This window comes from Etheostoma spectabile, chromosome 10, assembly GCF_008692095.1.
Source record: "Etheostoma spectabile isolate EspeVRDwgs_2016 chromosome 10, UIUC_Espe_1.0, whole genome shotgun sequence".
NCBI lineage: Eukaryota > Metazoa > Chordata > Actinopteri > Perciformes > Percidae > Etheostoma > Etheostoma spectabile.
The window spans coordinates 6,258,331-6,281,732 of NC_045742.1; the positions used below are offsets into that span (position 1 = coordinate 6,258,331).

Below are 23,402 nucleotides of genomic sequence, written 5' to 3' on the forward strand. Positions count from 1 at the left end.
TTAGCGTTTGACATGTAGAAAGTGCCCCAGCGAGCCACAGATGACTAACGTTAGGCTAAATTAATTGTTTACAGTCTATGGGCTAAATGTATATTTTAACCGGTTTATCATAATTAATTTAACATCATAACTTTGTGATTATTTCATAACTAACGTTTAATACTGACAAATTACGGTTTGCGTATTTACCATAAACTGTTAATATTAATAATAATAGTTAATTATATACAGTCAATGGTATTGACTAGCTGAGTTTTCAGATATGGGAATGCTGTTTGGCATAGCTAGCAAGTACCACAAGACCATACCGCTTTATGGTTAGCTAGCTAGCTACTCCTGGAGGCATTTTATCAGTGCATTACGGTATTTATGCAACTTCCAACGCGGACGTATACGTAACTGTACTGCACCGTAAGCACACATGCCGGTTAAAAGATTGCTGAAACCTTTTTAACGGTTGTGTATGTTAGCAACAACATGGCTGCGTGTGGCTTTGCTTTAAAGCTTTTACCGTCGGTGGTAACAGGAAGGTTTTGTAGCAGAACACCTTGTCCTTTACGCTCAGCTGTCCGTGCGTTCTCGTGCACTGTAACTCGTTCCCAACTACACGGAGTGGAGGGGACCGGGGCTTTGACAGGCAAAGTAGACCGGTTCGGCGGAGTGACAGTGAACCTGGCGGACATCGGTTTACCCACGGACATCAGCGAAAGCTCATTCAGCATATTGCTTCAAGGTTGGTTGTCCTAAAGTAGATATATATACACACACACACACACACACACACACACATTATTCATCCCGAAGGAAATTTTAGGCATCCAGTAGCAATACAACTATAACACAACAAACACATATACACACATACATCACACATACATAAGAATATCACACATACATAAGAATATCACACATACATAAGGATAGCACACATACATAAGAATAAAAATTCACTCACAGAAATGCAATGGCCATGGTATGGTAAGATACTATGGTAGACTGTGTGCAAAAGTGAATAGTGCAGTAGATCATGATTACTCCACTGTATACTGTTTATGCTGTGTATGAGACTTAAAATGATCTGTGGAGACAAACAATGCACAGGGCACATCTTCTCATCAACTCTCAAATCTGCCTCAACCTTTGACCACAAACTGGAACAGTGGGCTTCCTACAGTAAAGAAGGCTGAAGCCATTGGTTAGCCTACACATGCACTGGAGGTGCAGGCGCGTGAAAGCATAGAAATATTGCTTGCTGGATTTCCCATCGTATCTACAAAAGGTTTGAGATTCCACGTGCTAAATGCAAAAACAATTTCCCCTTTATATTTAAACCAGGTTTCAGGGTTCATGTCCAGTGCATCTGTAAGTGAATGTTTGACACTTTGCATAATAAATACACTCTGGATAGTTGTTGGTCTATGTAGACCTCTATTTACATACACATTACTTTCTGTAATGACTTTAGGGCCATGGCAGTATGTGAGGAAATATTGTGTTCAGGGGTTTGGGTGTTTGTTTGTTTTTTAGGTTAGATTAGATTCAACTTTTTGGTCATTGCGCAGAAGTACGAAGACAATGAAATGGAGTTTGCGTCCAACCAGAAATGGAAAAAAGCAGAAAATTGCAATGTGATATTCAAGTATAGACAGGTGGCGCATAGGCGGGACAAGAAACATATTGCAGTGTTATAAGAGTTGAATGCATTAATCTCATTTTACCAGCAAAGGTAAAGCAGGGAGCCACCCACGCCATGCAGGAAAATTAGACAACCGTGTATTTCAAAAAGCTATATGGTACATTAAAGTGAGAGGTTTTCTTATGTATTTTCTTTCTGTATTATTGAGTAGTCTGTCAAGATTTTGGACGAATCAGTTATTTTTCAGTAATAAAAAAAATAAAAATGAAAATAGTTTTCACAAAGCACATGAGTCCAAGGCAATGCTTCAAATTGTTTGTTTTGTCCAATGAAGGTTTTTTTTTTTTTTTTTTTTTTAAGTTAGGATGAAATGAAACAGAGAGAAAATATTACATTAGCAGCTGGATTTAGCAAAATGCCTGGCCTTTTTTTTTGGTAAATGCCTTAAACCAATAGTTAAGTAACCAAACTGTTGTAGGTTGATTTTCTGTATAGATTTCCTTGGCTAAAAGGTTCAACACTACATCATTCTGGCAACCTTCCTCTTTGAAAAGCTCGTCTACCTTACCCTTCAGGCTACTTCCTCTGAATTGTCTCTGCTGATTATCAGCTTCTTTAAAGCTTTTCATTTGCCTCCATAATCAGATAAGAGGTGTCAATAACAATCTTTTTATATGTCTTGCCTCTTTCTGCAGTTTATTCTTTATTTTAAAAGCACCAATATCATTAATAATACATCTTTTAAAGATTGTGTATCCTTGTGAACTCTTGACTTGCTCCACAGTTTCTTTGGCCCAGTGGAAAACGGAGGGGAAAGTTGCAGTGTGGCTTCGGGTACCTATCTCACTGAGTCGATGTGCTGCCGCTGCCTCCACTCACGGCTTCACCTTCCATCACGCCAAACACGACCACGCTGTGTTGGCCCTCTGGTTGGGGGAAGGGGAAAGCAGACTGCCGGGGTTTGCAACTCACCAAATTGGAGTAGCAGGTAGAGATTTGTAATCTTACCTGCTTTTAACCGCATCTCACTGTCTTCATCAACAAACGGTCTTTGCACAGTTGCCATGGCTCTGATGGAGACCATAAGATGCAGCTGAAAGCACTGGAAAAAAGAATTTGACTGACTTGAGTTAGGAATATCTTTACACACCAATGTAGTTGTAATTGAGGATTGACTTATATGTTCATAAACGCATGCAAACATTCATGGTTGCTTGTAGTTATTACCTAGGGTGGAATTGCGACTGGGGTCCCTTTTTCCAATTTGTTTAATATTATTTTAACGATAGTCTCTGCGATTTTTTTCTGGTACATAGTTTAGCACTATCATGACAATTGTCAACCTAACATACCCTGGATGTTGTATAATTTTCCTCCTTAGAAATGCAGAAAATGGTATTCAAATCTAAAACTTTTTTCTGGCAGAGAACCCCCAGAAACCCTAGTTTGTGTGTGTGTGTGTGTGTGTGTGTGTGTGTGTGTGTGTGTGTGTGTGTGTGTGTGTGTGTGTGTGTGTGTGTGTGTGTGTGTGTGTGTGTGTGTGTGTGTGTGTGTGTGTGTGTGTGTGTGTGCGCGTGTGTGTGCGCGTGCGTGTGTTCCTACCTGTTACACCCTTGGTTATTACTATACACGATTTGAAGTACAGTATTTAGCAACTTCCCTGTTTTGGCTTTTAAAGGATACAAGGTTGTTTTCATAACTTTGGCCCATTTCCCTTGCGTAAATGGAAATTCTCTTCAGGACTGGGAATGTGGTGAAGAGGAGCAACGAAGGGAGGAGTTGCAGACCTGAAGGGTGCTAAGTCTCTGATTGTCCAGCAGAGGGCAGCATGTTGTGTACAACTTTTAAGAGTGGATGCACATAAAGCATGTCAGAACATGTCCAGAGCATGCTTCAGTATTCAAGGAGTCCAGAAATACCCTTTTTTGTTGCCAGATTGCTCTGTAAAAAAAATTGATGAAACAGAGGTTAGGAATTTAAAATATGCGGCTGTTTAGTGATCTGCTACTTATTTGCTTTTTATTTTGATAAAAACAAGAGAACAACTACACATAATGCACAGTCGTGGCATTGCATTGATAAGAGAGAAGTCTTCAAATGAATGAGTGTTTCCACTGGTGTCTGATGTCCTAAAGTTTTAAACTTCACGCCTGTTACTAATACAACTACTACTACTACTACTACTACTACTGCTGCAACCATTTCTGATGTTTCACAACTTGTTGTAGTTGTGGCCACCACACCTATAAGTGAGCTTAAAATGGCACTCAATCATTTAGAGGCAGTGGACACAAGGGCTCTGTTAAAAACAGATTTACAACGGTGTGCAGCGAGGCAAAGGAAATATGAGCCCCAGAAGGCTTTTAAACTGTCCGACAAAATGTATTTTGAGGTCAAACTGACCAACTGTTACGCACTGAGAATTAAGCATTAGCCCAATAAACTCAGGATTCAATCTTGTGCTGCTGCTACGTTTAAAGTGGGATGTGGGATATAACATGGTTAGTGCAACTAAGGTGTCCAGCAAAACAATAAGTCATATATATATATATATAGTATATGTATATATATACTGTCCAATATGAAGCAGAGGAACATTCTGTCTGAACCTTCTCTACAAAGGCAAGGGTCATTACGCTAACTTATTTACACCAAGCCTATGAGAGTAAGTATGATTCAGGTTGTTAAAAAAAAGGAATTTTCCTTTAATTCACAGTACTTAGAAGTTAAGGAACGTGAGGAGTATAGAGGCAGTAATACAAGTAACCAAGTAACACATTGGACACAGAGACTGTTCTACATCCCCTCATCACTGTGTGACTCACTGAAACCTTTTTTAAATGTATTTTGGACAGTGTTCAATCTTTTCAATGTCACCTGTATCGGGTCGCGGGGGGGAGCAGCTCCAGCAGGGGACCCTATCACGCCTCTTTTGCAGAGAAAATACAGAGCAGACTCCCCCAACTAATGCTCAGTCTCAAATCCATTAAGCTCGGCTTGGTCTGGTGATAGCTAGAACAGCTTTAATCCTTAACAAATACAATTTTGCACTGGAACAAAATCAAGGCCCTGGACATCACAACACTCGTCTAGTTTGTCTTCTGGAATGAAATTCAGCTCAAGTGTTGAGAACATGCTCTGATCTAGAGTGACTCTCAATCAGATTTCGACATCTGACCTGTTTGCAACCTCGTAGTACACAGAAGATGTTACTGTGAACGTATATTTACTGTAAAAAATGAGAAGTAGTAGAAGAAGCCTATGTGAAATATTAAATAATAATAATTGATTAAATTAAAAAATGTTGTGGGTTAAAGCCAACTGTCACCTCACATGATTAACAATTGTTTACTACGGAATCCACAGTTCCCCCGTGATGATTGCTTCTGGGCTTTTTGTCTCATACTTCCAATTCCGTTTCTTCTTTCTTTCTCCCCTGCTCCTCATGAGCATTGAGTTTCCTACACTGAAGGCTACATAATGATAGCCTCCCTTAGCAGCAGCCAGGCCTCCTCCTGTGCAGCGCCAAATGGCTCAGGGATCGGCTATGACCTCAGTTTCCACTTGGAAGTCCAAGTTAGGCCTTTAAGACGACCCATCCCTCTTTACACATCTGTGACATTCATTTAAGGAGCCCCGTCCCAGTCGGTCAGACGGAGCAACCGGAAAAGAGAGTGGCCCGTTCCCCCCCTCCTCCTCCGGAACTGTCAGCGGCGGCACACAGCTGCCTCTCTTAGTCACTACCTGCCGGGGAAAAAAGCTGCTCAAACAGGAGAGAAAAATGTGATGAAATGGGATGTCCAGATCACTCACAAGTACAGCTGAGTAACTCAAACTCGACTTCAGAGTCGAGAAAGCAAAGAGTTTTATTTTATATTAACCCCCAAACAGCTCTGATATCCCAACGCACGCCACCTGCCCTGCACGACAGACCGAGACATCTAGCGACTAGCTGGTAAACATAGTGGAGCAGGTTTTATGTTGTGTCCAATCTAATAATTAACTTTGAACCAGGCTTTCACCAGGTTTCTCTTAAATTGTTCTACTACTGCTGCTACTCTGGTAACCACTTCACTGCAACATGTGGACCAGCATAGAAACCTAGGGACATAGGTGCTCGCACAATATTTAAAATGAATGTCTGATTGGTTGTTTGCTTGTTTTGTCCAGGGGCAGTTGTTGATGAATCCAACGGAAAGGTTCTTGTGGTCCAAGACAGAAACAAGGTATACAGTATGTTTCTTTATTGTTACAAATGTCTCTTAAATTATTGCAATATAGACCATATTAATTGAACTAAATTAAGAAACAATTTTTTTTTAAATAAGAATATGCTTGTGTTTGCTGTAGCGATGAGTAGTGCTAACAGACTTGCTACCTTCCTTCAGCAAACTGATACAAATATAGAAAAAGGACGATTTTTGGTTATTGTTATTTCCAATCAGGAATGCAGCATATGAAAAAGCTAACTATGAGCAAACAGTTGTGATTATAGACACTAAAGTTAACAGCATGGCAAATTTTTTACCTAAAAAAGAAATTGACATATTTTGTCTTGTTAAAAAGGATTTTTGGCAGCTAGTTCACCGGATCTCGCCCGTTTGAGCCGAAAAGCTATATTGGCGTTTTTCCATTGCGTGGTACCTCCTCAACTCGCCTTGACTCTACTTGGCTTTTTTTGTTTTCCAGTATGAAAAAAGTCCCTGGTACCTGCTAACAGGTCTTTGGTCTCTGGTATTTAGTATCACCTCCGTCGAGGTTCCAAGTGAGCCGAGGCGATACCAGAAGGTGACGTGAAATCCTACAGACCACTGATTGGTCGGAGAGAATTGTCACTAATCACTGCGTCTTCATCGCTAGCGACAGACGGGGGTGTCCTGAACAATCCCGCCATTTTTTAATAGTTTAGCCAGCGGTGGTTTTTTTGCTACCTCCAGCTTCTTTTGAAACAAAATTTGACTTCTGGTTGTGGCAACAGCCGCATGCTGAGAATCAACAACAACCCACTTTCCACGTTCTGTGTCGCGTTATGTCACGGCAGTTTCCTGCGGTGTCGCTTGACGACCAGCCACGCTCTGCGGTAGTAATCTGCATTGGAAAAAGGAGGACGGGGCACCGCGGTCAAGGCAAGTCGAGCAGGTACCATGTAATGGAAAAACATCATTCGTTGGACACCGATCCTTCTACTCACAGTGAAAAAATGAGCCAATGAAGCAGCAAAAGATGTCTACTGATTAGTTTTGTTTATTTAAAATGCAAGTTGTATGTTACCTCTGTTGATCAAACCGTGGGTTGAAATCCCCTTCAGCTCCTCTAACACTTAACATAGCTACGCACATTAGTTGACCTTAAGCAAACACGATGTGTTCATGAGCGTAGTGCACTCAAACAGCTGTGTGAGTGTGTCTCTGTGTCACTCACAGAGCCCTGCTGTAGTGCTCAAGTTGTTTTGAGGTTAATTAAAAAAAAAAAAAAAAAACTTCTCTACAAACATTTGTTTGTATTCTCAGTTGGCCAAGGTATTTTTTATTTTAAGATATACCAGCATCAATGAGGCATGAGCATGAAGGTAAGACCCTTTCACACAAAGTGTGCATTTTGTAACCAAGAAAGTAGAAATGACCAAACATGTCCTGGTAAAGGCAGCAGCCTTTGTCCTTAATACAAACATTATATTTTGTAATGTGACCGAATTTGAAGCATCAAACGTCAGAAAGTCCTGGAATTGTGCGTAACCATGTAAAGTAAGATCCACCAGTCCAAAGTAGATCTTATGCACAGGGGAAATGACGTAACTGAAGCCTTAACAACATGCCACCATTAAAGGTGCAGAAGGTAAGCGTTAAAACTAAAAACTAACTTTCTGTCATATTTGCTGAAACTGACCCTATGTTCAAGTAGAACTACATGAAGCAGGTAATAACAATTTTTTTTTAAAAAAGATTCCGGCTCCTCTGGCACCACCTACAGCCTGTAGTGTGATTTGCAAAAATCTACAGCTCCTTGTTCAGATGCTCCATTTTGATCACTGCTAATGTACACATTCAATCTCACTTGTGGGGGGAGGGGCTTAGGAGACCGTTTGGGGCTTTAGAGGAGAGGGTGGAGGGATTGACAAGTTGTCAATGGTTTTGGCTTAGTCCTGGATCTTTGCAATCCTACCTACAGCACATGTAAAGACTGAAATGAAAAGCTTGTTAAGATTTGAACTGTCCCCTAGCCCAACACACAGCAGTGGGTCACAGGGGTTTGAAACCTGGGGTTACCTCGCAATATGATACCATCACAAAATGTTCCCATAGCAATAGTTCCTGCTAGTTTCACCACACAGGCAATACATAATTTCAAGAAGATCATGTAAACATCCCAATATCTGTGTAACCGAAGATGAAAATAATAGTGTAAAACAATGTCAATTTTTAATTAATCAATAGACAAAAAATACACACAAAAAATGTAGGTTTAATTAATTCTTTACGTGACAAAATACCAAGTATTTTCTGCTCAGAGCCTCTTATATAGCTTCTGTTTTACATCACTGTTAACTGGATTGCTGACTGTTGATTGAGCAAAACCCTTAAAATGAAGACGAATTGATTTGGGCTCTGGTATATTGTGATGGGATTTAGTTTTTTGGCATTTCATGAACAAAACAAAATCTAAAGCTTCATGCATAATAAAATCCATCCCTAGTTGCAACACTGTGTACCAGAGAGCAGAGTCTGAGCGTGTTTAATATAACAACGTGAACATGTGTGCCATCATTCGTTGTCAAAGAGCCATAAACTGGCAAAAGGCTGAGTCTCCTTTAGATGTCTGCACAAAAGCCAATCAATAATCTCTGACTCAATAACAATAACAGAAAGTAATATGATTATGCTCGAGCTTCAATAATGTGCCGCAAGAACCAGTACCATGATTTATCACAACATCAATTATGTGTCCCTACTCAGTTGTTGGACCAGACTTAGATAGATTAATATATTAATAGAGCTTCGATTTGACTTTTTTTTTAAGTTTTCTGTCTTGCACTGGCTAATTTATTGACTAGTGGATGTGTGAACACAATTTTGTGTTTATGTTGCGCATAAAAATGACAAAGGAATCTTGACTCGTGACATTATAACATTTTCTCATTCTAAAAGGTTTGGTTTCTTCCTTCTAGGTTTATAGAAATCTGGCTCTGAGACTGCATTGTATTGGAGTCAAGTCAGAACATTGCAAAATCAAATCTAACTGAAGACATCTGACAATATTGGACATTGGCATTTTTATCAGTCATTTCTTTCCCCCAAAATATATACACAATATAGAAGTGTATCAATTTAAAGAATTTAAATCTTTCCATGGCATTGTATTTGTCAGATAATGTGCAACAATCCTCCTAAGTTGTAGTCTTTATCTCTCGTCAGTCTCTCAGACGTTCCACCAGGAACACTCTGAAAAGGGACACATGGGGACACAATTCATATTATAATTTACCATAGTAACTGACAACATGTGTCCCAGCCAGCCGGGAATCTTAAGAGCATACTGAATAATGTATCATGAAGGATTTTGTCCAGAGGGAAACAGTTAGTGGCCTGGAAGTGTAGGAAATGTTTTATCTCTTCCTCTCCTTCTCCTCCTCCTCCTCCTCCTCCTCCTCCTCCTTCCCATCAGTCTGTTTACTGGAAATGGACTTTGTAACAGTCTGGCCCTTGGCAGTAGAAAATATCAGGCATACCGAGCCAGTCCAAAGCTCACGAGGGGTTACGAACTTCCTGAAAAGAAACCAGGACATTATCACTCTCACATCAGTACAAAAGACAACTAACAGATCCCCAATGGATTCGAGGTAATTTCATCCATCGGAGAGCAGAATGATGTAATGGGTGTTTCATTTCATTTAACCATCGCCCAATCATTTCCCAGCAGATTTAGCATGCACAGTTTGCCTAAGTTATCTTTGGCATCCTTTCGCCAATCTTTTTGCTATTATTATTTTCCCAGCTCCAACAGATCGTGTGGGGTTCGAGACATTTTACTCTGAAAAACCACACAGATTAAAGTTGCACAAACATCTCTTTATTTCTTTCTCACCAGCCCATTTTAGAAACCGTTCCAAAAATATAGCATTCTGTTGACAATACATGAAAATATATGCGGTAGTGCATTAGTGTTCCTCACAAAGAGACTTTGCAACAAACACAATCTAAGATAGATAGTAGTTTGTGAAGAGAAAGCACTGCATACTAAATTCTTTAAGTAACTACAAAAATATATATACAACACTGACATCATAATTTAACCAGCAGCATACTGTCATTAAATATCAATAAGTGGTGAAAGAGTTTTGGAAGACACACTTCACCGCATCAAATGTAAAAGTCTCCAGAGTGAGGCACTAAATATAAAACACACAATGAACAGATGCTCAGATAGATTAGAGCATTAAACATCTCTCTGCCTGTATAATTATTAATTCAGATACATAAGATGATCCTTTGAAGCCATAATTTACTACTTGTTGTGATTTACTTAAAACAAAAGAAAATACCGTATGGCTGTGCCAATAAATTAAAGTGCCCATATTATGCTCATTTTCAGGTTCATAATTGTATTTTGAAGTTGTACAAGAATAAGTTTAGATGGTTTCATTTTCAAAAAACACCATATTTTTGTTGTACTGCACATTGCTGCAGATCCTGTTTGGGTCTCTGTTTTAGCTACAGAGTGAGACATCTCACTTCTATACTATCTTTGTTGGGAGTCATACATGCGCAGTAGCTAGATAATGACATCAGCTAGCTACTGTTTTTCCAACTTTAGTCAGTCCAAGACAGGATTAACTGGGAGACTTCTTCTAGACAAGGGCGCACTTGCAACTTTGCGTGGGATACCTGCAGAGCATGGACTTGTAAGCAGTTCTTTTGTAGATTATGGTGAACTAGTGTCTGTTTTCGCAGTGTTTTGCCATTCAGAACGAGCTAGCATGCTACGGTTAGCCACCTCGTCTCGGCTAGTGACGTAGAAAGCCGTAGACAGCTGACCCGGAGACTGAAGGCAGAGGACAGTCAGAAACCGTATCTCACTCAAAACAGCATGGATGTTTTTTTTCCAAGTTTGTATGCGCGTGGAAGCACCAGAGTCACAAACTAACACCCCAAATCCCAGAAAAAGGGATTTTTACATAATATGGGCACTTTAAAGTAAAGAAATAAGTGTCTTTAAACTGGCCAACACTGGAAGATGTTATGACTCAAAACGAAACTAAAATGGCTATTTCTTGTCATGTTGATATAACTCTCAGATACAGTTACAGCAGTGCCATCTATCACAATTGATGTCAAATTTGAACTTTGTATTTCAGACAAAGAATGCTTGGAAGTTTCCCGGTGGCTTGTCTGACCTAGGAGAAAATATTGGTGAGTGTCAGAGCCAAAAAAGAATACAGTACATCTAGCTAAATCCTTCAATTTAGTGTTACGCTGAAAGACGATACATATACATTCATTTGAACTGTACAAAATAAGGCACATAATATATAAGCAAAGAATTATATCTCCAAATTCACCTTTTAACATTTTAAAAGCAGCTTTAATATTATTATGTACGTACATGACCCAACCCTAAAGCAGCGTCAAATATGTCTTTACAAAAAATATATGTGTTTTCCCTTTTCCCCACATCTAAACATCAGTCTGACAAGGGAAAACAACCATAAATTCCTTTTTTTCTATCAGGATCTTGAAAATGCCTCCACATACATTTATTCATATTTTAATGAATTTTCTCAGGTGTCACTGCCGTTCGTGAAGTCTTTGAGGAAACCGGCGTTCACGCTGAGTTTAGATCTCTGCTCAGCATCCGGCAGCAGCACAACCACCCAGGCGCCTTCGGCATGTCGGACATGTACATCATCTGCCGACTCGGCCCTCTCACCTACGACATTAACTTCTGTACTCAGGAGTGTCTGCGCTGCGAGTGGCTGGACCTCGCCGAGCTGGCCAGGACCGAGGACACCACGCCCATCACGTCTCGCATAGCCAGGCTTCTGCTTCACGGCCTGGAGCACGGCTTCAACAAGGTGGACCTCAGCATGGAGGAGCTTCCCGCCGTCTACTCAGGGAGGTTTTACCAGCTGTATCACAGGCAGCTTCCCCCAACACTAAAATCCTAGCAAGCCAACAAGCATTCATCAACCAAGCATATCATGGTTTGCTATTTTGACACAAGGTCATATTTAAAGTGTATTTAGAACTGGAATTATGTTTGCAGTGTGTTTTTTTCACACCAGCTGTTACCTTTGAAGAAATGTGGCGCAATAGGCTGTGAACTATAACAAGATTCATGTTATGGTTATTTAAAATGATATGCCACTGCGGTGCCTGCAGGACTGAAGAGTTTTACACAGTGTATTTAACACTTTTTGGTGGCCATGTTGGAAGTCCATATCTGTTGGGCGACCGTGACTGCCAGCAGCTGATTTAATTTTTAAATTCTGCTGTATTTTTAACTAGGATTACTTTAGATAGTGTTAACAAGCTGACCACCAGTAGTAGCTGAACATACACTGGCAGAATTCAACATAAGTGGCCAGTAGTAGTAGGTCAAAACAAGTAAAAAATCATCTTTTTGTTCAAGATAACTGCTTTTCCCTTATTGAACTAAACATGATTTGGAACAATTATCTGGTTTTAATAACTGTACAAATTATGCTCCAGTGCCATGCTATGGGGAACACAGTTTTATCAAAAACAATGGCACCCTCAGGAAACCTGTACTGTATCCATTTATCATGTAAAGATAGTGAGTAATGTAAAATAATTAGAATAAACTATATTTAGGACTTGGGTTTTGTTTTGAATGTGTTTAGTGTGCTTAGTTTTTCATTTTTTATTTTGTCAAACTCTTTTCTAGCACAAAATTCTTAAATACAGTTACTTAGTACAATTCTCTTTTATCAAGTTAAGACTTAGGTGCATTTTCTTAGCCCTTGTTATGTAGGAGACATGTTTTAACTGAATATTCCTCTTTATGCTCTACATCTTGCGGCAGTTTACCCAGTAAGAAGTTGAAATGGTAAGAAGCCGACTTCTTATCAAAAGGTTGCTGCTTTAAATCCCTCAGCTGGAGAGGAAGATCTGTGTAAGTAAAATGAACACTGCCGTACTTTAGAGGTGCACTTGAGCAAGGCACCTTCCCACCAGCTGCAGTATAGCGTAGCAGTTGGCTGGTCCACAGTAAAAGCCTGGTTTTACTGGGAAGCAGCCAGGTGTGAATGTGTGGCATTGTTTGAAAGTAAAAGCTGAATAAGATGTGTAACATGTTCAGGATGAACCAGTCGAAAAAGCATCACAGCTATTTTTGGGCAATGATGATGGAGCACTTGGTCTTCATTGCCGTCACATCTTCTTCATTGCTGTCACTAATACGTTAGTATTTCTCAATCAGATCACAGATTAGTACTTGGCAGACATTGGAAGAAAAAGAATGGCCTTTTGACCCGGTCCAGTTTTGCTTCCAGACTTGTACTGCCCAGTCCTCTTCAGTGCCACGTACATGTGTGGGTACTTCCTGGAGCGGTAGGTGTTGTAGTTGTTGCTCTCAAGCCGTTCTAAGAAGTAGCATTCATCTGTTGCTCGTCTCTGGAGAGAAAGACACAGAGGGATCACATACATTTCATTGAATCTGCGGTTTAGTGAGGAACTGCAGGTGGGTCAGGGGATTGAAATAGGAGAGAAAGGTTTACATATTCAGCCCTTTTTCTTACAGGACAAAGAACTACTGGGACACCATCCTATCCTAATACACTTAAATAGCTGAAGTAGTGTTTCATATTTCAACAAATGGAAACTGAAGTTAGGTCATTCTGTCTGTACGATTTATATAAATGTTATTGTTTCTGTCCAAACGGCTAATAATGTTCTCTGTGTATGCACTGAAAATAATTTCTGTAGTGGCATTTCATCAAATGTTATTTTATTTGGATGATATTTAATTGAATGTAATATATGTTGTTGGAAAGGGAGCAAATGTGTAATGCTGACATGACCACTTAAAACAACCAGAGATAAATGCCACCTTTTATTTTTTTGAAGACCGCTGGATTAGAATAATTTCTGCTCAATGTGTCACACTTAAACATTTTTTTTAGGAAACCATGCCTGACCAGGGACTTTATTACAGATCCAGTCAAGTGTTTGTTTTAGTTCAGTTTCCTTGCATCCTGATTAAACATGGAGGTTATCAGGCTGAAATCTTAAATATGAAAAAGAAGAAATGTTTACAAACAGAACAAATCCATTAACTAAACAAATTCAGATGTCTTGAACAAACGTGGATTTGAAAGGTTTACAAATGACAAGGTTTAAAAACAGCCAAAGATGAAGATCACTATACAATACAAACTAATTAAATGCATTTTAGCTTTTAGTGCTCACACTATCCCTAAGTTTAACATGGTCCTTTGTAGAAAGCCTGAAGAAAACATTAATTACTGAACGTCTGGCCAAAATGTTGCTGTCTCGCTGGGCGTTAACCTCTACCCTGTCCAACAAGAGGCTTTTGTTTTAGTTTCTGTTATTACTTGACCGTGACCGCACAGCCATGGAGCTATTGGTCAGAGGACATTTTCTTTCAAATGCAACAACCACCCAAGGCTTTTGCAGGGATTTGCAATTCATTATGCAAAAGCAGTAGCGATGGGTTTTATTTGTGATTGGAAGACCACTAAACCATTGGTCACCAAAGCTAGTACAAGCCTAAACATATCTAGGACTAAGAAGCTTCATTAATTGTTATATCCAGTCTTTCATTAAAATAAAAATTTAAATTCAGTTATCTAAGGTTCAAGAATTTCTTTTTTATATATATATATATATTTAGGAATGTTATTTTGTTAAAGCTACAGTCGCCCCCATGACGAATTCTTAGTAATGACAACACTGTTGGCGCTTCCACATGATACAAGCCTTCTGTGATCACGCACCACCCCCACCCCTCCTCCACGCAGTTGCTACTAGACAAGGAAAACACAAAGGATTAAAAAAAACATGGACTTTTCAGAAGAGGTAATATCTTCACTTGAGTTTCTGTGCGCAAAAGTCATCGGACGGCACAATCTTCTGAAAATATATATCAAGCAACGGCTTGAATGTAACAGACGCTCATTAATATCAATAAGTCACGCAGAGCTTTAAAGGTTTAAGGTGCATTTAATATGAATATAAGTCAGCAGAACAAATGTCTGTATCAACTAAGTTGTCAGTAGTGGCCAATATAAGTAAATTATATTAGCAAAGATCTATTACATAACAGATGACTTCTGCTTCTAGGTAAATCGTGTTCAAGACCAGACCAGTCAAGGTGCTAAATTAGAGGGAAAGAATTCACACCACACACACCACATCAGAGGAGAGTTAATACAGTGGTGCTCAGAAGTTTATGAACTCATGCTAAAGTTGACTAAAAAGAGGAAGAGGAAGAGTATGTGATGATGTCACACTATTTTAATTCTAAAGGCCAAGGGACCTCTATCAGGATGTATCCTAACTCCATAAAATAACTGGCCTTTAATAATAACAATCAGCCTGCCTCTATGGAAATGTAACATAGAGGTGTGTGTAGTTATTCCCCCCTGTATTTTTAAGAAAATGTATTTATGATGCATTATTTATTCAAAGAAAAAGTTTTGATTTGTCCTCTTTTTTTTTATTTTTTATTTTTTTATTTTTTTAAATAAGGCATTAAGATCAATTTCCAAAAGATGATTTTTTGTATTACTCTTTTTCAACTCCAGCTTTAGCATGGGTTCAAAAACTTAACAGCATTGTATCTTGTGGGTTTGTGTTTGTGTTTTAAATGATGTTATTAGTAAGAGGAGAACATAGAGCAACGCCTTGGGTGGCAGCAGCTGTAGCTTCTCATTAGGAAGGAAATGGGAGGAAATGCTTTTTGCCAATTACATGGACTGTGGACAGGCCTTCACAACCACCGAACCACATCAGTCACCGACACTTCACACTTCCACCGCCGCTGAAAGCAACAACTTTGTGGAAGCAGACCGACAGTGGTGCCAAATTGGTGTTGGCTACTTTTAATGAGCATTCAGGAAATCCTTGTCATTTAACAGTACGTTCTGTAATGATAGAAAATACAAAAGACTAAAGTTAAGTTTCTTAACCTAACTTTGACTATGTTTTTGGATTTTTCTATTGCTGATGTGAAATGTGATCACTGAACAACAAAGGACATTATAAAACCAGTTTATCTGCTGTTCAGTCAGACATCTGTCAGTTTATAAAAACTTTTAAATAATAAAATAAATAAAAAAATGTCAGATGTTCTACTGCAGGATAGAAAGACAATACCTGTACAAAAAAGAAGTTCAATTCTTTAACCTTTATTCTTTTACAAACGAATTCCTGTCTCTTCCTGCCTCTTAACGTGCACCGTACCGTGGACTGGACACTGCCGTCACTGTGGCGTTGCTGTCTACTCAACTCATAAACATTTTTATAACTTTAAAGCATTAAATCTTCAAAATATACGCTCATGCAGCACAATTGAAAACTTAGCATCTCATGAATCAATTAAGCCCATTCTCAAAGCATAAGATGATTTATAGCAGTTAAACAACTGTAATAAAGTTAAAGAAAATAAAGAAATACAGAAATATACTGTGCTGCTAGTGCCTAGAGTCGAGTGTGCATGCATACCTTTTTCCTTGTGCCTTTATTTACAGCGATGAAAGATTGCCAACAGTCCAAGGAAATAGAATATCCAAGCCATTTTATCCAAAACAAGCTATTCACCTCACAATCTTGACGTTTCTGGCCAAATTTCAACGGAAAAAAGCTAAACCGTTTTTCATTTCCGGACTTTTGAATTGCATCCTGAGGCTTCTACATGCTTGATGTGGGTGTCACTGTATTCTCTATAAAAACCTTTCTTTCTAGCCTCTTTAACTCTGTATCAGTAAGGCCTAGAATCACCTTGAACAGAAACTTAAAAGTGTTACCTTTCCAATGATATCAGGCACACCCCAGAGGGCCAAAGTGTATGGGAGCTGTAACAATTCTAATTTGGGTATGATGTTTAGACCAAAAAGCATGGATTTTCAAGCGTTTCTTAAGAAGTGATGAACTCAAAATACTAAGAAAGTGATCTGGGATTGCCTCCGCACAGCTCTCACAGACCCTTCCCCAACTATGAAAAATACTGATGCTTTATCAGGGCCCTCAGCATCTGAGACTGATGCACAGGGCACTCACGTGCACTAACATGCACTCACATGCTCATACGTCCAGACCGCCTATCATAATAATAAATAAAGAAGCTCAGATTAAAACATACCCAGAGGGAGTGGGACGTCATCATTCTCTGCTCAGGATGCCATTCCTCCACTATATCTTTTCAACGCAAATTGCTGTTTACTTTAATGTTCTCATTGTCCAGCACAGCCCCTTCATATCTTCATTACAAAACGTCAAGCCTCTCCGTGATTTCTGTTTTTCCACGCTCTCAAATGTCAGCATGTCTGTGCATGAACTGACTTTCCATGTTTTACGAACTAATTAATTGTTGGATGCAGGTTCCTTAAATGTCTTTGTGTGTCTGTCTTTCGTCTCTCTTAGACCATCACCCTGATAGTCAGGTTGCCCGTGGAGCTTGCAAAACTTGCTTTCCTCAACCAGCAACAACGAGACTTTTGGAGAAATTCTGGTATATCCAATTTTCATGGGCTTGACTTTTACAAAGATGTTACTGTACACAATAATGGAGTCTAATAAAAAACATACAGCTAGTGTATACATAATATATTTATTATCATAGTGGCATATTTTCATTATCATTTCCAACTGATCTCTCCTTTCTAAAGTGGGAATGGGAATATAGTGGGGCTGGGCAATATGCTGAAAATCAAATATCATGATATTTTTGACCAAATACCTTGATTTGGCTACCTCATGTCACGATTTTGTTGGCAAAGGCAGCATTAATGCTGAGGACAAGACTAGAGAATGGAAAGACAAATGATCAAACTGATTGGATTGGGAGCGATGCCTGAGTTGGACTCAAATTCTGGCCAAAGCAAACAGGAGAGGAACATCTCTCTGAATCCCATACTTCTACAACAGTACATAATGTAATGTTGTTTAAAACCCTTTCATATTCTCAGTGCTGACTATGACAAATGTGTGCCAACCTAATAATTTCCCTGCGAGGGAGCGCTTCTTGTCGGGTGGCTAATAAATATTTGGTTTAAAAAATACAGCAGAATGCAGCTAAATGCTGCTTGTGACAGAGGCAGAAGACATTTACTGTAGCTGTTTGGGTTGGGAAATTTGGGTTTCCTTCAACCAAATTGTAAAAAAAAAAAAACATGTGGATGGTTCCATACAACGCTCCTCACAAGTTAAATAACTGATCAGTTCCCTATTTTTATTGAATTTGGGTGGTTTATTTAATTTCATAGCATTTTAAGAAAATAAAACACTGAAAAAAGTGACAGAAATGAAGGGAAAAAACAATAAAAACGTTCAAAAGAACGCAGAAATAATCAACACAAGACATTGTAAAAAGTGAGGAACTTCAGGAAAAGTTAGAAAACGTCAAAAAAGAAAAGAGAAAGCTTCAAAACTTGGTCAAAACAACAACAAAAGTGTCCCAAAAAATCAACAAAGAACTTTGGGAAAAGTGACAAAAGTGTCTTAAAATTTTGACCCAGCAAAACTAAATGTTGGTCTATGGGAAGACAACACCAGGTTTAATAGAGATTTGTGAAAAGCACGGTTTTGTGAACCCATCGCAAAATGCTGTTTGGTGATTTGAAAGGACTGCATTCACAGTAATCTCTAAACTCTGTACAGAACAGAAACAATGCAACTCTTTTTTTAACAGAAACATGATCCAGCTCACTCACCGCTCCAAACAGTCGGCCATCTCTGTTCATGGCCAGATAGCGATTAGCACAGACTCCTTTGATGACCACCTCCCCCACTGAAGTTGCCTGGAGTTGAAGCTTTACTGAGGAATAAGACAAATGTTTTTTGGGACAAAATGAACAAAACATTACTAGTTTACTTGTGGAATGTTTAGTCAAAGGAAAAAGATTAAGTGGTGTGTTTAATACACCTGTTTTATAAAAGAATAAAGAGGGCATAAACATCCTAGGTCTCAGATTTATACACTAAATCACAAGAACATAGTAATCTCTTTAATGGTTTATGGTTGCATCAATGGCACCCTCACTTAACTCTGTGTAAACTCCTGTTATAAATGATCCAACACAACCCCTGGACACAGCAGAGCCAGAAACAAATCACAGTAAAGATATTTTACTACAGCTGTAAACAAGTGAGACAGTCATGGTCTAAAAGACAGCCGGTGCTTACTACGTTTTTTGCCACAGGACATTCAATGTTGTCAGCAAACTAGTTGAATTTTGGAGGGAAGATCTATGATTAACTTGACAGCACAAAACTGAAAGGGGAAATTGTTGTTCAAGAGGAAACATAGCAAACATTTTCATGTATATTAATACTTGAAGCTGCATTAATCAATTTAAGGGGGGATTGCAACAAAAGCAAATTGACAGGTACTACATTGCCACGCGATATACATACACAGACTTATAAAGTTGTTAAGGTGAATGTGTAAGGAACAACAACACGGATGAGAGCTTTGAGAGTGAACAAACAGTAAATGTGCTGTAAAATCAAAACAATGAGCCAAAAGAGCCTTTAGAGCTCAATAAAGCTGCAGAGCTGGTTAGAAATCTAATGTTAAAAAATGAATGTGGCTTGAAAGGAGCTTAAAGATCATTCAATTTGTTTTTTAATTGTTTTCTATTTGTTTACTATTCTGCGGATTCTGGGATTTTATGTTACATAAACACCACCACTTTTACGTTTCCTCCCATATTCCTGCAGTAAATAAATACAACACCATTGACATCAATGGCAACATTAAGCTAACTCATGTCAGCCACTGAACAGTAGCATCACAGTGTAGACTGTACACTGAGCACACAGTACCTGTTGGCTGTGTGACAGCCTCCTCACAGACGTATCAAAATCCTTTCCAACTTTTTTTTCTGTTTTTTTTTTTTTTTTAAGAAGCAACGCTGCTTGCCAAAATAGCATACTTTGCATGAAGCCAAACCACCAAAATGGAAGCAGGGGCGCCATGAGGTAAATTAGGGGATCTGTTTAGAATGAATCCACATTAAGACGTCAGATGGACGCATCTGTCTACAGTTAAGCATGCTGCCTGGATGATTCGTGTCACAGATCAAAGAGGTGTTCTTCCCTGAAACAAATGTATAATTTGTCTGAGTGTGCTGTTGTGTGTTTACTGGGAATATTATGTCCCAGCTATTGTGATTACAGGAAAACCTTCCTTCAACTGGGCTCGTCTTTCTACAGTGTGGTCGTATCTGTAAGAGTCCCGGGGTGAGTGATGTAAGGCCAACCATTTGTGCTGATGTGTATGTGTACGCTTTGGGATAGGAAGTGTGTTGCAAAGAACACCATTGTGGTGGCGAAAAGTCACATCTACATAGTGGTGTAGTGTAACTATGTACATTTACTCAAATACTATACTTAAGTACAAACTTTATTTGGTACTTTATTTGAGTCTTTTTGTGCCACTCTTTACTTCTAATCCACTACATTTCAGAGGGAAATACTGTACTTTTTACTCCACTACATTAATCTGACAGCATAAGATACTTTCCAAATTTAGATTTTTGCACACAAAATACATGTAATTTATAAATAACAATGTTTTATTATAAATGAAACTACCCAACAATATACAGGCCTACATTTACTAAAATGTTTAGCCAATTAAACAATTAGTTGATTGACAGAACTGTTTTGATCGTTTACAGTTTCTAAAATGTGAAGATTTTTTACCTTTACTTTTAATACTTCAAGTGAGGATATGTAAGTAACATTTTCAATGCAGGGCTTTTACTTATTTTACAGTGTAGTTTTAGTACTTATACTTAAGGATTTGAATACGTCTTCCACCACTGCATCTACAGTATATTAGCACAAAAATCCCACTTGAGGATCCTTGGATATATTGGGTAACATTACTCCTCACTAACATTTTTAACATTGGCAGGTATGTTTTTAGTTGGCAGGTCAATCACAGCCTTAACAAAAGGACCATTGATGAAGCACAGCTTAGATTACATTAACTGTAAGAAACCATTCTTGTAAAAAGATAAATGATTAATACTTATTCCTGTTGTATGACTCATTGCAAATATATTCCTTTCTGAAGCCATGGTAATGACTCTCTGACACCCAGAATAACAGGGGTAAGTTTTTTTTGTAAGCAAATAAGTCTTACTGAATGTAATTAAAGGTTATAAATGTTTCCTAAAAATAGCTCCTCTCTCCTTGAACTGGTTCCACACCAGGCATTTGATTGGGTACACCTGCTAGAAATGTCACACTGCATCTTGGGCAATACACTTCCCAATCGTGTTTACCTCGGGAAACACACATTTTTTTCATGCCCCCCCTCCTCACCTCCTCTCCTTCCATTAACTGATGCAACTTAGGACACACACTCAAAAGTAATTAGTGATAGCGAAACCGAGGCGTAAGTGCAGGCCAATAATGTTTCCACTTTAATAGTTACTAGCTTAAAGTACATTAGAAAGACCTAAAACTTCTCTCACTTTCTAATATTGATTGGCTTGGTGGTACAGAGCACATTTTATTTTATTTTGTGGTAATAGTATAATTTTAAACATAATAGTGTTTATTAGTTTACTGACCTCAAACCCTGCCACACTATTTGGTGTGACGTATATCACACAGTAAGCAGTTTGATTGGCTGTGACTCAGCACGGGGATCTACATTTACTCAAAACACCATGCACAAGCCATCAAAGTTCCCACCGATTAAGAAAATTTGAGGTGTCCTTATCTTGATCTAGAGTTATTAAACTTTGCAGAATTAGGCCTACACACATGGTGGTGTTTACAAGTGGAGAATAAACCTCAGTAAGCTGGAAAATTCACATCGATCCTCCATGATGTTTTGGCTTCACTCCTACTTCCCTGTTGCAAATTAAAAAAGGACATAAAGAAGCTTTGTGTTGCCTGGCAAAGCAAAGAAGAAGGGGACTGGAAGTACTTACTGTTGGGGTCGTTCTTCTCCCGGATTCCATCCACACTCCCGTCAGACTTTATCCTCAAGAAGAAGCCCCCGTTTTTACAGTACAGCCTTTTGGGATCCTTGAAGCCCCCAGGAGTAAAGCCGCCGCTGCCGCCGTCTTCAGGTGTGGAGGGAAGTGTGGTGATTTCTCCCGTGGCCATATCCTTCTCTTTCCCCGCTTCCCGGTGACTGCCTAGTCTCCTTCTTAAGCAGTGCAGGAGCCCCACAGTGGCCTCCCACCTCCCACTAACTGTTGCCTGTTCCCTCCTCCCCTCCTCCACAGAGCTTCACACAAACCGATCCTGTTTAACCCCAGAGGTCAGGGCGCTTGAACACCCACTCTCAGGGCACCAAGTGCCCTTTGAGTCCTGAGTATCTGAGGCAGAAGGAGTCCCAAAATGCTTCTACCTAACAGCAGACGTCTCAATGTAGCATTCGTAGCTGCTCTTCTGTTGTTTTCAGAGCGGGCAGCTGCTTTGCCAGTGTACTTTCAGCACACTGGTAGGGGGGGGATCCCTTGCTTCCACTCTTTTTGCAATGAAGTGTTTAAATCAAGGCAGCTGGCTTAGATCTGTGTGGAAGGCTTTCCCCTTTGGGCCTCAGTTCGCATGCGCCCTAGGAGCACCAACACACACACGCCCACTAATGCTCACAGATTAAACCAGCCAACCCAGCAGAAGTTGAGAAAGGAGAGGAGGGCAAGGAGGGGGACGTGCCCTTCAGAGCGCCCCGAGCAGCAGCAAGCATGTGAACAGAACCACTGTTTTCATTCATCCAGCCTGTTCAGGAGCAAGAAAAGAGATGTAAACAAATAACCAGCACAGTCTGCTTTTAAGCGAATCACTCAGTGCTAGTCATAGGTGAAAAACAACCATGTGAAGTAAGAGTGGAGGATCCGTGATGAGATCTGTGCAGGATTTGTTTCTTTTTGATTTTAAGAGCCATCCATTTGCCAAAAAAGCACACAGTGGTCTGGGCTTCTGGGTAAAAGTAACCACATCTGAAACTCGTGCTGGACCAGTAGAAAGTCAGCTGTGCTCTTGGTTGACATCACGTTGGTGATCCCCCCCCCAAACTGGTCAGTGAAACATTTGACATCCAGCCAGGCCTTGCGAGTGACTCAGGCCGACTTGCATAGTTATAAGACTTGTGGTCAAAATGTCCAAACATAGAAAGAGTTCTTATGGTTTTGGACATCCTTTCTGGGATTATATCAATTGAGAAGACTTCAAAAAGACAAAGCACTTTATTCAATATTTATGCAGAGTGATGCACATAATGAACGCACATATTCTATTTTGGGCAAAGTCCTATTTCTCATTGCAAGGGAATTGTGCCCAGTATTTGATTACTGAGTCCCTTTTACACTTGTACAGTACATATGCAAGAATAATCCTGTAACAAAAAATAGCTTATTGATTTAAATGTTTGTCAAGGCCTTTTTAAGTAGGGTTTGACTAATAATAACCCATCACATTAAACACAAGTATGCCTAAAAAATTTAATCAGTGTTATTGGCCTCTGTGATTTCAGTCTCCCCTGATCTAAATGCTCCTTAAGAGCTCTTTTCACCCCGATAAAAGTAAAATTCTGAAGGAAA

At 39.3% G+C, this 23,402-nt stretch overlaps 2 protein-coding genes across 3 annotated transcripts; one reads left to right on the forward strand and one right to left on the reverse strand.

The window, feature by feature from the left end:
- Positions 1-14,037, forward strand: nudt6 (nudix (nucleoside diphosphate linked moiety X)-type motif 6). The gene is made up of 5 exons (XM_032527384.1): positions 1-733; positions 2,421-2,624; positions 5,807-5,862; positions 10,989-11,043; positions 11,416-14,037. Exons 1-5 carry the CDS (start codon positions 478-480, stop codon positions 11,796-11,798), a joined length of 954 nt encoding a protein of 317 aa, XP_032383275.1. The 5' UTR covers positions 1-477; the 3' UTR covers positions 11,799-14,037.
- On the reverse strand, positions 8,239-22,423 carry fgf2 (fibroblast growth factor 2). 2 transcript variants are annotated; one of them, XM_032527408.1, is made up of 3 exons: positions 21,786-22,423; positions 18,546-18,649; positions 8,239-9,399 (listed from the first exon to the last, which is right to left on the reverse strand). In XM_032527408.1, the coding sequence occupies exons 1-3, from the start codon at positions 21,961-21,963 to the stop codon at positions 9,379-9,381; spliced, it is 303 nt and encodes a 100-aa protein (XP_032383299.1). In that variant the 5' UTR covers positions 21,964-22,423; the 3' UTR covers positions 8,239-9,378. The 2 variants fall into 2 exon arrangements, with proteins under 2 accessions (XP_032383299.1, XP_032383298.1); XM_032527407.1 differs by lacking the exon at positions 8,239-9,399 and adding an exon at positions 9,686-13,266 and having other exon boundaries at positions 21,786-22,406.
- Positions 22,424-23,402: the final 979 nt, after the last annotated feature.